A 16,973-nucleotide genomic window follows, 5' to 3' on the forward strand; every position below is an offset into this window, starting at 1 on the left:
TTTTTAGGCTTCTCATTTTTCATCTGTGTTAATGTCAGATGGAGTTTCATTTTTTTTCCCAGAAGTTTCACCCTCACCCACTTCAATTCCATTAACAGCCTCTTTGTATTCCAACTCCACTTCTCATCCAAAGGCCTCAAAATGTTTTACAAGAAGTAGCATATTCAAACAAACCTATTTTGGATGTAGGTGAGGACTGCAGAGGCATTGCACAAGTCCAGACACAGAGACTAAATACCAGCAAGGCAGTCTCACAACAGACTACTGGTAGTGCCAGAACCAGCAGGATCCAGAATGCGCAACTCCAACCCTTTAAGTCACGATGTAAAACTTTGAGGTAAGAAAGGGACTAAGATATGTCAGATTTTAAGTGTGATGATTACATGGTTTACATGAGCAGGTTGAGCAATGACACCTCATGAGAGATGCTCACTGTGCTCAGCACAGCGTGTATAAAAAAAGAGAAATCTTAATACCAAGGCCCGCTCTTGGATGCTGCACATATTGAAGCAGTAAGTCAATTAAGACATTCCATTTAAATAATTGCAAGTGATTTCTTCTGAGAGACATAGCCAGAATTCCTATCCTTAATCCTCTCCAAATTTAGTATCAAGCCACTGTTAACAACTTCACAGTAAGATATATAAAACATGTAGATGGCAACTCTAAAGTGACCTGCAGAAGTTTGTTAAATGGAATAGATTTTTTTAAGGCTTAGGAAAAAGTTTAAAGTGTTAAATCTAGGGCATCCACTCTTAAAAATTTATCTTCTCTTAAGAAATATCTCCAGGAAACCACTGGAAAGAGGCCAGCAGGTCTGGTGAATTCTTGTCACTGCTTCTTCACACAGCCTCACATCACCTACTGCAGAACTGCAGAGATCCTGACAAGATCCCCTGAATTTTGATAAGCACATCCTCAAAGACAAAGGGGATAAAACAATACCTGCTCAAATAGAAAAAAGAATGCATTTATTCAAACATAAATACTTAATAGTCAATGTTATTTTGAAAGAACGTCTCAACTTTTTCTCTTACTATCCTCAGGTACTCCCAAACCCTCAGGGAGCTGTACTGAGAAGCTATCAAATCTTGAACTTTCTGATGTCTCTGTTTCCAGTTTGACCCATAACATGTTCCACTAAACAAAAAAGCCCTGAATTCAAAGAGGACAGTATGATAAGAAAAACAAAGTCTATTCATAAGCAAGATATCCAGACTGCCCATGCACAGGATTTAAAATGAGCTCAAACCTGAAGATGGCCCTACTGAAATTCTTCCGTAATGCACACTTACCAGTCATAACAAGAAAGAGTAAGTAACTAAGTGTTATAGAAGATATGCTCTACTGAGTCAAAGCCCTTAGAGTTTAACACAGGAACTGTATGTATGCAAACCGTCTTACGCAGGTTGGACTTGGATCAATACAGCTGTCTTTAAACTGACCTTTAAAATCTATGGATCTAAGGAGGACACAGTGGAGAACAGCAGCTCTTCCTAGCCTACCAGAAGAAAAAGGGGTTTGCCATGGAGCAACCAACATACTTGACACCTCTATTCCCGCGTCAAAGCTCAGTTCTCAAACTGTCAAGTCAAGCAAGTCTTCCTAGCAAATCGGAGACCTAAAGAGAAAAATGGAGAGATGAAGCTGTACAGACAAAAAAGTGTTTTGCCTAAATATCCTCTGATGCAGCAGAGTTATCTAAGAACCAGCTGACCAAGAAGTTTTATAGTATTACTTGATTCAAGAGCACACAGCACACGACACAAAAATCAGTGAGATTCCCAAGACTGCCTGCTCCCCCCCCAGCCCCAATTATAATGTGTATGGGAACTACTGACAGCTAAAATATTCAAGGGATTCTGAAGCAGATACCCCAGAAACAAACATGATGATATAAATCCCCCTTCACACATTCCACAACCTTCAGATAGAATTAAGTTCTTCATGTGTCAGATACTGCCAGTAAATGTGGAAGCTCCTTCTTTGTAATTATGAAAGCGAATCGGACTGACTACTGAATGAAATTAGTAACTTACATGTTTAGCTTATGGATGTTGCAATATTTTCCCCCACCCCCACACTATTTTTATTAAAATATACTTTTAGAATTGTCAAAACAAACACTGACAAAAACACTGCTCCCTAAAACATCTGTAGGGCAAAGCCTAGAAACAGCTGTCAATTGATTGACCCAACCTTCCCTCATTTTTAGTGGAAGCAACCAGAAATGAATAGAATTAACCACTTTTGCCTCAAGATTATCTGTAATTTATATTTATGTATTGAAAACAAACCAGAATAAATCTGCAACTTATGCTTTCAAGTTATACTTGAGAAATAGTAATAGATGGTGTTTTTCATATGCAGATGTGTGAAGTAGTAGCATTACATAATGAAAGTTTAAAGCTCAGTACATGGTTTAACAACAGAGAAAAGCTGTCTCATTGCAGCAGAGGTATAGATAAATCTGGTAATATAGCTACTTTTCTCTCCTGGAAAGAGTCCAGTGTTGTTAGTTGGTGGGTGGAGACAAGAAACAGGGGAAAGGAGCTATTAGGTCACCTAATCCAAGCCCCAGGGAACACCACTAAGCCTGATTCTCCTTATTGCATCTTTTCTGGCAGAAAATCTTAAAATTTGTACAGATTTTGCTTTTACTGCTGCTGAAACAGGTTTCCAGTACTAGAGATGTAAAATCCCTACATCAATTTATATTAAATTATATTAAATTTATATTAAATTATTATCAATTTAAATTAAATTATGTCTATTACTCAGGAATATTGGTAAGTCAGTAGCATACCACCTATCATTTTCTATTTTGTTGGTATCACCTAAGCTGTCCGAGCTCTCTCCAGTATTTTGATTAGCTCTATCATACGTTGCTTGGCCTCGTTTCCATGTCCTGAAAGAAGCTGAGTGTGGGAAGGCTGGAGAGCACTGAAGGATAATCTGGCTAAAGATTATAACATTACTTTGCAGGTGTAAATTTTGCCCTGGAAGCTTTTCAAGGTATGTTACCTCAAAAGACCACCTGGGATGAGGCACATTCAGGGTAGGGAGGAAAAAGAAACGCGAGGTGAGAAAGACCACACTACATTTCAAAATCACGACAACCTTGGCTTATGAAGTCTTCCCTTTTTTTAAGTTTCATTTTGAGTAACTTCTAAATTAAGATTCAAGAGTGATTGTTCAGTTATCATCCAAAGAGTAACCCCTTTGATGTTGTTACACATAAATCCTCTACTGTCTCCTCTACCACATTAGACTTCATATAGTTTGCTCATTGCAGCATCTGTTTCTTGCCACTCGTACACAGCAGCCCTCCAGAATCTCTCATTTCACCAGAAGGGATCAGAGAGGTGATTCCCATTGTCCAAATAGCAGAACACCGAACCAAGAACATTTTCATCTAAAGGTAGCAGGGGAACTTATAAATACAAATATTGCCTGCTTTCTGTAGAAACTGGTACTTCCACTTTGGACACTGGATGATGTTTTGATCATTAAAGATCATACATATCATACATAATAAATAAGCGTGGAATATCAAGTTGCTTTCAGTTTCTCGTTCAAACTGTGCTCAGATTCAAAACATGGCTTTCAAATGGACATCTCCTTTCAGCTAGTGAGCTAATAACCACTGTCTCTTCTGTTGCAATGTATGACAGATTTCCATAATCAGTGGATCTCAGAATATGTTTAGATATTAACCATGTCCTTACTTAATTTCTGTCATTTGTGTCAAGATTATGAAGTGCTGCAAACAGAACAGGCTGAAATCTGAGTCTGGCAGTTACAGGAAAATATGCTGAGGAATACTTGCCCTAAGTAAAACCTCCATATACTTCAAAAAGCATTGACATCTGCTCCCTCATTTTGTTGCATACTTTTCTATTATTTACATTTATCTCACATGCTCTTGTATAACTTGTAAAGCAACTGAATATTCCAAGCAATCCAGAGCTTCATGTCTTAGTGGGAATTTTACTGAAACTAAGAAAATGCTTCTGTATAGGTATATAGCTGTGTATATTCAAAATCTGTCCTGGTTCCTAAAAGAAAGCTTCCAAAATACACATTACTGATTAAAGACAACTTATGCATCAGTTCTGATGTTTTAAATCACTGAGTTACCCAAGCCTGAAAGTATTCAAAACATCTCTTGGGTAAAAAAAGTCCTATTTTTAAACAGTTCTACCCGCAAGCCATCAGATAACCTTCTATAACAGCAGAAAGGACAGTTATGAAATTTTCCTAAAAAAGAAAACACAGCCTTCTGGGATGACAGCAAACATGAGAAACGTCAGACTAAACTACATTTTTGAGAGAAGATGTAAGCAACTAAAATGAACATAGAAGTGCCATCTCATCCTTAAAGAGCATCTGCCCAGTGTTATTTGGAAACCCTAAGCTAAGCTCTACATTGCCAGGATCATCTCAGCAACCACTGTTTCACCTTCCTCCACAAATACACTTCAGAGAAGCAAAAGAATAGGTTTGATGTCGACTCAGGTATATCTATTCCTTCTGTTCCGATTATTTCAATCTCATTCTGGGTTTTGGTTTGGTTGGTTTCTGTTGTTGTTGTGGGTTTGTTTTGTTTTGTTTTGTTTTTCAAGTTTGGTTTTCTCCCCTTGTTTCTCCTTGTATTCCAAGCTACACTACCAACTACATACCTTAATATATTGTGCTGCTAATCACAAGCAGGTGGTAAAATTATCACTGGGGCTTGTTTTAATTGGTGTAGTGGTGAGCAGCCATTTATTCATTTGTTTTATTATTTTAAAAGTACCTTATACTTTCTCATCACTTTTACAGAACATTAGAGGAAAAGATCTGTATGAAACAGTTACTCTGCTTTCTATCACACCAGATGAAGAAGAGTTATACACCTAAAATTTAAAACAACTTGTACACAGCAGGCTTTCTCCACTCCCATAGTGATGCATGTTGCAAAGGAGACGATCTGAGCCAACATGCCTCTTGGAAAAACTGCTACCAAAATATCTGATGAAGCAAGCTAGTTTGGGGTGTATGGTAGTAAACTTAGTACTCCCAAAAGCTCAAATCTCAGAATGAAGTTTCTGAACCCCTGTAAAAGGTAATTCAGTCAATGTTCAGTGGAAGCCATCTGTTTTTTGAGGGAACAAAACATCCACACAGCCCAAGGGTTATTGTGCATTAATGAATGGCTAAGTACCTCTAAGTTTTAAAGCGATTTACACATGTAATTGCGATGCCTTGTTTCTAAAAGTTGTCTTTAACATATTACTACTTATAGAGTGCATTTCAGTCCTTTAATTTCAGTTGTGGGATAAATAGCTGGATGTTAGAAGCCACATAAGATTTTCTGTGGCTAATTTCTGTTTGAGGACATTAACTGCAAAAAAGTACACAATGTCTCATTTTCTGTAAGATGAAGATAATATTTAATCTATTTACCAAGTTCTACAAGTCTTAAATAATGTTAGAGACACTCAGAAATTAGATTAAATGGAAGGACAAATCTGTGTAATTCAAGATCCCGGGATAGTGTAATTCAGAAAAATGGGTTCTCTTTACGGAACTACATGCAAAGAAGCACTTACACTTAGCAAGAACATGGCCCATCCCAAATTGTCTACTTTTCTTCCTCATTTTCATGTCATTTTATCTGCACAACAAAGGCTATAAAGAATGGTATTTGACATATTGCGTTACTTGAGGCTTTAGTTACAGAATAAAGCTTCCTCTAGAGTAAATCATTTTAAGGTAAGTATCTTGGGTTGGAATGGGAGCGAGAAGGAAGTGTGGCAGTGAAGGGAAGGATGCTTGAAAAAGGTTCAGTTTTGTTTCACAAACAAAACTAGGATGCCTTTAGCAAAAAGTGACTTTTGAGTGTCAGGGCCATGGAAGGAGTTCCCTGGCAGCACCCCTGTGCCATCCAGCAGGGCAGAACACTCAGCTCAACTCTTCTTGTAGGCACCAGTAAGAGAACACCAGAGAAGAAACAACAGAACTGCCACAGGCACAGAATATGTGAGGCATCTTTGTAGCGTTCAAAGAGGATGAGGAGAGAGTGCCTGGGAGCTCTCCCATCACACAAAGCTTGGTTTCTCCAAGTTTTAGCTGAAAACAATGTCTTCTACACTGCTACAGCAAGGAAGTCTGATTTCACCTCTGATGGAGATGAACTCAAGAAATGTATCTCCCTTCACCTTTTTTTGTTTTAATTCTTGAAGCAAATGTTTGATTTCTGAAGAGCGTATATGTAGCTGCAAAGTTACCAGCTTTCCTGATACAGAACAGTGGAGGCTGTTCTAGTGATGCATCAAAATGACATTTCTAATTCACACACCAGCACATGAGGTTTGCACTGAACACCAATGGCTACTTTTCAGAACTGAAGGCCCATTTTAGCCTCAAAATCAGGACTACTGATCACAGTAATGACATTGCCTTTTATTTTTCTAAGGCATTAAGTGATAAATTTCTTCCAAAGAAGGAACTCTTAAGAATAAGACAATTGGTTTGCAATTGTAGTTCCATGAGCTACCACTTACACACAACTATTCTGGTCAAAGACACCCAAAAGAGAAGACATATCATTCACAATTAGGCTCTCAAAAGTCATCTGCTATTACAAGTTTTTAGTTGCCAATAGGAAGTGCCATAGCAAGCATGAGAAGCAAGCGAGAAGAGACAGAGGATGAGTCCCTAATGCAGACTAATCCAATACGTCTTTGAGAACAGGAAAGTGCAGGACAAGACTATGATCCAGCTCTATTAGTTTGTCATGGTGAGAACATTACAGAATACCCTCTTAACGGTCTTGAGGAAGGGAGGTCATCTCCTCAAGTGCCATTCTCCTCAGAGAAGACAACTAACTGTCCAGCTGGAAGGTAAGACAAAGGGTTTGGCTATAAGGCTCCGTATTTACTCAAAATTTACTCAAAAACCCCTGGACTGCAGCAAGGCACACAAAACATCCTCCCATATCGACCCAAGTCAGTGAAGCCACAACGCTGACAGTGCCATCTATCCAAAGCCATCTTCACCACAGCAGCAGAATATTTAGTATGGGGATCCTTAACAGGTTTTCCACACCAATATGTCATGCTGTCTGTGCAGTACATGACCTGCGCTCCTGAGCAAATCACAACATTACAGCAAAATTAAAAAACAAACCCAAAACCAACACACCACAACCCATACACGATACAGAAGAAGCCTGAAAAGTGGTATTTTGCAGTGACAGGTGGCACATACTGCAGAGTTCCCCAAAATGTCTTTTGTACTTGAGCCTGCCAGATTTATTCATTCTACTCTCCCCCAGCTCTATCCCCCACAGCATCCCTCACCTGGAACCAGTGGAGGGAGAAGGGGGACGACAAAGAAAAACTCAGAAACCTGAAGTTTGTTTGGCGTTTATTCCCTTGAACATTTCACACAGTAAAACAAATAATGTCTCAATTTCACAGCAACAGGAAAACCACGTGTTACATAATTCAAAGAGACACACACACCCAAAACAAAAAATAGGATAAAAACAACTGCACAAATCAAAATCTTCAAAGAGGCTATACAACGGGGACATGAAGCCTTTCTGAGCACTAATTGTCTCACTTGAACATTATCCAACACCAAACTTATTTTATGCACACTCCCTTCTTTTCTCTGAGGGAAACAATCTCAAAATGGTCACTTCTCAGATTCCACTTTTCAAAAAACCCAGACATTTTAATTCTGCAGTGAAAATAAATTCACCTTCTTCACAGAAACTTGATACTATTTTTCTAAGACACAAAAACATTCAATGAAGCTCTTAAAGTGCCCAGAAAAATTCATATCACCCTTTGGAATAACACATACAAACAATAAACAAATATTCCAGTGGCACAAGTCTACAGGTCTGAAAGCTAGAGAGAAAGGTGGAATTAGGAGCCCAGTTACTCCCAAGAAAGAGTGTTCTTAGCAGGATCTGGCCATGAGCACAAACTCAGCACATCACTATTTTGTATATCCTTCCTCGGTCCACAAAACCTTTTTCAGGATTTTTCAGCAAAGGTCTGTCAGGTCAGCTGTATCTCCATTCTTTAGAGCAAATAACTTTTCTATTATGCCTTTGCCTTTCCAAACTTTCTGAGCTTCAAATTGCAGATCCTTTAGCATTTGCCTTTTCTTTAAGCCAGTGTCACTCAAATCCTGATAAGAACACTGATAAGGAACATGATGGACTGGGAACAGTCAAGGACTTCTCCTAACAGAGACTCCTGGCTTGCTATTGAGTGATGATTCACTGGGCACTGAACCTTGGTCCTAATCAAGCAACCCACACACTCTCCTCAGCTTCCAAACATACAGGGTCTGGTTCTTAAGTTTATATTTTAAATGTTCCAGCAGAGAGAAATAAATCTCGCATCAGATCTCTTTGGAGTTGTAAGAAACCCCATAAAAGGGTTCAGTATCATGTGCCATGTCCTGCAAAACACCCAACACAGCTCCTCCAAACAGCACAGACAACGTTCAAGGCACATTAGCAGAGGAATTCTCTTTCCTCCCAATTTTATGGTGCATCCTGAAACATGGATGTACTTTTTTTCTTTTTTTTTCTTTTTTTTTTTTTCTTTTCCTTTTTTCTTCCTTTTTTTTTTTTTTTTTGGGGGGGGGAGGGGCGTGGGGGTCTGGGGGCAGTCTATGGATGTGTTTGTAAATGCACAGTTCAGTGGTTGAAAACGAAGGCACCACAAAGAGAACATGATGTCACGGAGTTAGTTTCTGCTATCTTCTGTAATTTAGCATTTAAAACAGACCAAATTAGAACAAAAACTAAAACCAAATGTGAATAATAACAAGTGACCAAGTGGAGGATTTCATGAAGGTATGTTTGTTCGCACAAGCAAACAGTATTGCTTTGAGCAGAATCACTTTCACAAGTAAGGCAAGTTCAATGTACATAGAACTGTAAAGAAGCAATGTTTATGAACAAGAAGCTTATTTATATAGAGAAATATATATAAAATGTATTCGTACCTTATTAGACACAGAAGTAGAATTGTGTGCAAATAACATTGGATGCATTCATAAAGATTCATTTAAATTGTACAGGCAGTTAAGATCCTTTTGAAAATGTGGCTCAGCTACTTCACTTCAAAGGACGTGCTATTTAGAGGAAGCAGCCACCCTTCTCTAGCTCTCCAAGTCAGCAAAAGAACTTCCTCATGTAAAGTCCAGCTTTGCTTGCTATATACAACAGATTACTTGTTTAAGAGCCTACTCTAAAGGGCTTTGCTCAGAACATTGCTCCCTGAAAACACTTAAGGCACATCCACTGGATTTTAAACTTTTCATATTGCATACCTATATCATATACACTATATATTTTTGTGATTCTAAAGCAAGAGACCTAGTGCCTCTACTTCATACTGCATTTTTTAGTTTTACATAGTATGGGTTATATTTGACTTCTCAAATCAGGTCACGTAACTACTGCAAAGATCTCATGACTTGGCTTTTATTGCTGCACATTTTGAAGTACGAGTTTCCCTCGCAGCTCTTTCCTTTATGAATTCCCTATTGCCAATAGGGACAGAAATGTATCGCTGTGAGAATACAAGCCTGAAATGGGAAACATCTTACAACAAAACGTTACCAGCTAAAATCTCCTCAAGGGGTATAACATAAAGCTGATAGGGGTAAAGACTGTTCCAAGTCCATCTGTCAAGAAAGAGCTGAAAGTTCAGAAATATGTTCTTACAGACCTCTAGAAAAAACAGAAAACAGCATTTGCATTAAAAGCACATTAAAACCATATAAAGTACTGTAAATAATGTTCAAAAAAATCCAAGACACAGCAGTTACAGATTATCAAAGGGAGAGACAGTTGAAAAGCAAAGTTGTTTTTTTTTCTCTTGGCAATAGCAGCGACTTTGGCACAAAGGCAAATGCAGAAGATAGAGAAAAACAGGCAGACAGGGTACAGAGAAAGGTTACAGAGTCTACAACAAGCATGCCACAGTTCAGCAGGACCAAAAGCACAGTAACAGCTTTCCCCGATTTCCCCAGAGAGAAAGGCATCCGTCACTCAAAAGCTTGTTGCCACCTCCCAAACCGATGGCTTGGTCTATATTGCAAGAGCCAGTCTGATCATAAACTCCCCAGGAACATCCCTTGTAACCACCACACAAGATGCCACGTAGGCTTTCTGGCAAACCGGGCAAAACCTTCACAAGAAAGGCAATTCTAGTTGACTGCTAAAAAAGCCCTCAACTTACTTATCACAGGTTGTGCCTTGCAACTATCATCATTACAGTACAAGGGACAGACAAAATACATTAAATGCCAGCTAAGGCTGGGGCCACCCAGAGAGGGACTGACATCTTTAGCAAAGTTAATACATGCCAGTCAGGTTAGTAACACATCACAAGAAAGTGCTTGTTGTGACCAATCTTACCTCAGCTGACCAAACCTTCTGAATGTTATTTTGTGGCTGAAAATATTTTTAGCATTAAGCTGGCCAAAAAAGAAGAGGCTAGATTTGGTGGGACAGCAAAGGAAGCCCTGAGTGTTCTGGGAGAATCCATGCGATTTACATCAATTTGGGAGTCCACAGCAACCAAAAAGCAGGCCTTGCATGAGTCACCATATCTCACTGAAGAAGTGCTTTGTTAACTCCATGCTGAATTTAATTCAGAGGTATAAAATTTAAGAATAGCAGGTTTTGTCTTGTATATTCTTTAATTGATGTTTCTGCTGTACACCTTCCTTTTGCCTTCTAAGCTATCTTTACATCTCCATCAAATATCAAATGTGCACACCTTGCACTTTTTTTGCTTCATCATTTCAGAGGCAACTTCCACTCCACATCAAGATCTACCTCACTACTGAGGCCTAGCCCAGACCTCAGGGTCTGAAATTGCTATTGCCAAATTTAATTTGGTGGCACTTGCCTTAAGGGAGGTCAAACATTTTCAGATGGATGACCTATATTAGATGAGTCTACCAGATGGGTAAAGTGGAGCCTTAGAAACAGAGCCCTGCCTCTATCTCTGGTTCAGACACGTTTTTGCTCAAGGTATTTGTCTGTTCTACAGTGAAAGCAGAATGTCTATAGTGTCTTTAACAAACAATTTAATAAATTGTAAGAGAGCATATACACAGGTAGTTCAAAGTCAGGAGTTATACTGAGATGTAATCTTAGACATTCCTTTTGGTTATTCAGGAATAATATCCTATTCTTCCACTGTATTATCAAGTGTTTATTTGGTTTGGTGAGGTGTTTTTTTTTTCCTTTTCTTTTTCAATCCATATGTAACTGTAAACACATCACAGGTTTCCTGACCTACCTACCCAGCAAGAACAGGAGCTAAAGGTAGGTACCTACAGGACACGACCTGAAAACAGAAAACTAACCTGTCCTTAATGACACTGTGGCTTGTTTTTAAAGTACATGGTATTTAGCCTTCTCCGGCTTCTTAACCATTGTTCAGCCAGTAGTTAAGATGTACTTAGAACCTACTTCACAAAGAAAACAAAGTCTCAGCCACTAATGGCGTTTTTCTAGCAGAAAGGGGGAGAACAGCAGAGGCACTGCTCACTCTTCTACCATTAAATGTATTTCTGTCATGCACACACAAGAATGCACCACAATACACTGCCTTAAAGACGACCTAGCTTCACACAGCTGAGCTGAGTATGTTCTAATGTACTTTGGGCACTGCAAGCTTAAGAAGGTCCAAAAGCATTAAAAATGATGCTACAGTTATACACTGCTTTAGAAAAGCAGAAAGCAAACAGAAGGAGCCCTAGATTTCAAGTTTTGCCATTTGATAAAATGGTGTCTGTTCTGTTCTACTCCTCTGGAAATAACTACAGTTCTGCTACAGGATTGTACCACTACTACTTAAGGAGAAATGGAAACATCTGATTTACAGGTGATTTATATCTGATTTATAGAAGTTTATTGCAAACTACAGCCCATTGTTTGCTCTACTTATTGTTCACTATTTAATGAATGCTCATTTATAAAAGTAATTAAATTTGATCAGTTGGAAGGATAAAATCAGAGAAAGGAGACTTTCTGCCAGCAATTGCTTTGATAAACTAACTGATATATATATAGCTAAACTCTACTTCTTCCACTTCTCATGACCAGTAGCTTCACTTCATAAACCACCTTATTCCCACATCAGATGCCCTGTGCTCCAAGAAATATATTTCTCCATTCATCTTAAAGAATATGCTCCAGCTAAAATAAAAAAGTTAAAAAATCTCTTCACTTTTGGAGGAAGCAATTTTAAGTCTATCCAGTTGCACAGAAAAATGCTGTAGTTATCCCATCTGCCCACAGCATTTGCAAATGTAATTCTTCCACGCTTATTCCCTTTCCTTCATTTTGCCATATGGAAATTCCACACAAACAAAAGAGGAAACCATGAAAGTAACTACAATAACTAACTGCACAGACTAAGAATAAATTTCTGTTGCACTGCACTCAGATACAATCTTAGAAACACTTGTAAGAATAATACATAAAGTCAAACAAAAGCATGATTTTTATTTGTCTGCATGTTGTTAAGGTCTTTTCTCAACTAGCACTGTCAAAACATTTTTTTTCTCAAAGTGTTGCTCTAAGTATGTTCTCTCTCTAAAAGCAGCTGATTTTGTTTATCCATAGTGTTCTGGAACAATTACTCGGAATCAAATCCCTTCCTTTTTCCGACATCACTAAATGAGCACTTAGGGGCTGGGCAAACGAGCATTTGTAGTACAGACACTTCTCCCATGTTAGAAGGAATTAGAATTTCAAGTTAAAAGGCAAAACTACTTCACAGTAAGACACACATTCACCACCCCATTCCCAAAGCCATGGCCAGCAGCAGCACAGGTTCTGGCAGTGAGGGAAGAGCACCATGACCTGCCAGCACCAGGAAATTCAAGGAGTTTAAGGAATCCGATCCCATTAGCTGCCAGAGACACCCAGAATTCCAAAGGAGACACAATCCAGAGATAATGGGATCTTTCCCATTCAAGTACCACATTAATGAAGAGAAGCTTGGGAGAACAAGAAACCGCACCCAGAACTCAGGCAAACACAGAAATCCAGTTTCTGAGTTATTCCAGTGCATCAGAAGAACTTTTAACTCCTCTAACACCAAAGTGCATACATTACAGATCAGGGCGCTTTATCTGGGCCCATTCAGAGGAGACCCTCAACTGAGCATCTGTGTTTTCCTGGAATTCTTTCAGTTAATGTCCTTGAAAGAACATCTAGGCCCCAAAGCCACATTGCAAAATAATATATTGAGACTTTCACGTAACGCACGAAATTCACACGGCACCCCAAAACTCACACAAATGATACAGCTCATAAAATTGGGTCACATTAATTCTTACTGGTCAGCAGGCTGCCCACAGAATTCCCCTAGGATCTGCACAAGAACTTCTGACTGAACATATAGAAAGGGAACCCCAAAAGCCATCAGTTGGCACATGAAAAATGAGTCCAAAGGGTTCTGGGCTACGTGGTGCCCAATCGAGGAAACTGTGCTTTGCAGGCGCTGGCTTGCCAGCCTAACTCTGCCAAAGAGGCCGAGCGAGTACTGCACCACCCGGCTAAAGAAGGAAGCGGAGCTACCTGGGGCTCTCTCTGCTGAGGCGGAGATGGAATTTGCCCGTCCACTCCCATCACTTGCCATGGCGTCTTGCAGAGGTCCTTTGGTGTCCTGTAAGAATGTGGGGGAAAGGAAATTCATATTAAAATTGAAACTGCCTCAGCAACCCTTTTTTTCACACATTGAACTAGGAAGACATCCCTCTCACAATAAAGATACCCCTTAACCATCACATAAGGTAAGGTCTGAAGTAAGTATGTTGTTTTTCAACTTATGGCTTTATTAAAACCCTGAAAAACAAGCTGGATATCCAAGAAAGTCAAAGCAGTAAGATCCCTGAAGTTTGCTCATCTGGGAAATAAAACAAGTACCATTTTTAGTCTTTAGTTTTGGCATGAAGTATGGCACAAGTATTAGGATGGATCCCTTATTGTTCCAAACTGAAAAAATACAGCTTCAGCTTGTACTAATAAAACCTGAGAAACAGGCAGAAAGTCAAGCACCACCACGGCCACCACGAAAGAAAATACAATTCAAGGGGGAAAGACAATTTGTAGCATGCGAGCATAACAGAACTTGTTAAGAGACTACCGTACAGTTTGCTCAGAGTAGGAAAAAAATACTGAAAAGGGGGTTGAGGAGACTAATTAAGTGCCTTAGATTGTAATGACAAAGCTTGTTAAGAGACTTTTCTGTATTACACAGTGGATCTTGATCCTATATTTAAAGCACAAATGCTTCTATCAAAATAGTATAGGAAAAGTTACATCCTTTCTTTCCATGCAGGTTCTCATTAACATACAGAAAACCTTCAGAAATGAAGGCAGGTCTTCTTACCAGTCTACGCAAGTGGGGTAGAACTTCCAAGTTTCAAAGGAAATGCAAATAATTTGTTTCATCTTAAGAAAACCAATGGAGAAACAGAGCAAAACCAAAACTGGTAACATAATTCATTTAGTCTCTGCATGGACTGAATAAGTATTTCAGCTGACACGTACACAAATCAAAATCCTGTTCTGAATGGGACAGTACATTATTTTATAATGAGAACCAGAAAGAGAGAAGTGGAAATTAAATGAACTGCTTTTAAATAAAATTTATAGAACTAAAAGATATTATGACACTAAAAGCAACTCGATGCACTCTGAATTTTTCTACTTTCTGAAAAAAACCCCAGTATATTTACTTTTTCAATGTTAAGAATCAAAATGTATTAACATGACACGTTAGATGAAAACAATGAATTACCTTTCCTGACAGCGGACCCACTGCTGGCCTTTTCCTTTGAGCATACCCAGACAGTCGGTAACAGTAGTGAGGCTTACAGTAGAATTTACCTGCAGATAAAACACGAATGACGGTCAGCAATGAGAACGCAGCAGTTTTGCACAATATAAACGTCCATTTCACCACAACTTATTTTCTGATGTCATTCCCGTCGCTCCATCTAGTTTATTCACTATACATGGAGGCAAACGCTGTCTGAAGTTTTAACTCCAGCCCTCCTCTCTCCCCCTCCTAGCGAGCCTCCTTTCCATTGGGTGCCTGACAGCCATTTAGTTTAAAATCCTATCAAACACCAAAGCAAAGCTGTGTGGTATCACATGCTAACAATGCGGCAGTGTGTGAGGAACAAAGAAATCATCACATGAAAAGCTGGCAGAAGCACTTTTGGAAAAAGCAAGAATGAATACAACCAGCAGAGGAAAGTGGGAGAGGACAGTGTTAACTCCCAAAGAACCATCTCTAGAAATGCACAGTGGCTACTTGTGGAAACGACAATCTAGTGATAATTCATTTTCACAATTAAGACCTTTTGTGACACTACTGGTTTAGTAATACTCAAGACGTCTACATAGGTTTTCACCCATATCTGAACACTGTCAGAAAGCCAAAACAGCACTAGTAATACCATAATACAAAGAATAGTAATACCAGCAAATGGATGGCACATAATTACCTTCCAGTGGACTGTTGTCAAGGTATCCTGCTTGGTATACACAGCCCGCAGCGTCTCCCCCGCTAGCCTATTCCTGCAACTTTGTTAATGCATTTCAAACCTATATTCTGGCCTTTGCCCCTTCCTCTAGTTTGTCTGTATTTGCACAATGCTTTGGTTTAGGAAGGAAAAATGATAAACCCTATCTTTTGAGAGGTCTCTGCTTAAATAAACTTTGATTAATATTCACTTTTTCTAAAACCTGCTTTTTCAAATTGTCTGACGAGAGCAACAACAGAAAAGCTTTTACATAAAAATTGTCAGACTTTAAAGCCTAAAACCAGACACTGACAGCAGAACACTGCAGAATGCCCATCAGTCCAAACAGCTAGATGAATAGCAACAATGTGTGTATAGCTTTGTTATTTTTTTGTCTCAAAGAAAACCCAGAATGAAATACAAGCTAAATTTTCACAATTATTAGATTAGATGGGATACCACGTATTTCTATTTGGCTATATCTGCTTCATATACATACACAACAGTTAGGCATGTAATATAATTTCAGAATCAATGCTATAAGGGTGCCGAAACTCCAAACTTTGTGTTTGCTTCATTGAGAACTATCTGGCCGTAAAAATGCATACGTAAGCTTGCTGGCAGAGGAAATCACTAAATCCGGCAGCAAAAACTGTTTCAGCCCATACAGCTGACAGAGGATCTCAGCCTGTTATTGCTAAACATATAGTCAAGATATTCAGCTACTTGTGAGTGTCCAAATAACAGTAGTGCTCAAAAAATGCATCTTCCTCAACTCTGATTAACTGCTGAAGCTTTTACTTTTAGATGTTGATTTCAAAATTATCATTGGCCCGTTTAAACTCGCATTCCAAGTCTGCTGACCTTCCGGCCAAGTAATAATGGGGTTTTTATTCCTTACTGGAAGACATGTTCGATGATTCTAAGTTTCCTCAACTCCTTGTGACTGATCAAGTCCAATACCTAAAGTTATTATTTAATACATCATCAGTAGATAATTTTGGTTCTTTTTGCCCCTTAAGCCTAGATGGAGTTTCCATGGCCATTATTCTACTTCCTGAAAAAAAGATTCTTCCAAGCTACATGCAAGAAGACACCTATCAATTTTATAACATTTCAATCTGCAGTAGAATATTCTGGAGTTTCATCCTGTGGCATATCAGTTTATAATTTGTACTTCATTTTTGCCTCAATGAGAGGAGAAAACTATCGGTACTAACACTTTTTTTCCCGTTATTTTGGTTTCTACACCATCATGTCTGCAGTAGAATCCTCACTAATTTTACATCATTTTGCACTTATTTTCCTACTGAGATATGAGTAAAGATAAACAGCATCTGTAGGAGAAAATAAAGGCATACCTGCTGATATAAATAAAGTTTATGTGAGATATTTTC

General features: G+C 38.8%; 1 protein-coding gene across 22 annotated transcripts in view; it reads right to left on the bottom strand.

Annotated features, from left to right (window-relative positions):
* MICAL3 (microtubule associated monooxygenase, calponin and LIM domain containing 3) overlaps positions 1-16,973 on the bottom strand; it is a 163,868-nt gene that overhangs the window by 55,337 nt on the left and 91,558 nt on the right. For all 22 annotated transcript variants that reach the window (XM_071817927.1, XM_071817934.1, XM_071817923.1 and 19 more), the window contains 2 exons: positions 14,847-14,935; positions 13,622-13,709 (listed from right to left, as the gene is read on the bottom strand). In XM_071817927.1, coding sequence (XP_071674028.1) covers positions 13,622-13,709; positions 14,847-14,935 — 177 coding nt within the window. The remainder of the gene's footprint in view (positions 1-13,621; positions 13,710-14,846; positions 14,936-16,973) is intronic.

This window comes from Patagioenas fasciata, chromosome 1 (assembly GCF_037038585.1).
Source record: "Patagioenas fasciata isolate bPatFas1 chromosome 1, bPatFas1.hap1, whole genome shotgun sequence".
In the NCBI taxonomy this organism is placed as follows: domain Eukaryota; kingdom Metazoa; phylum Chordata; class Aves; order Columbiformes; family Columbidae; genus Patagioenas; species Patagioenas fasciata.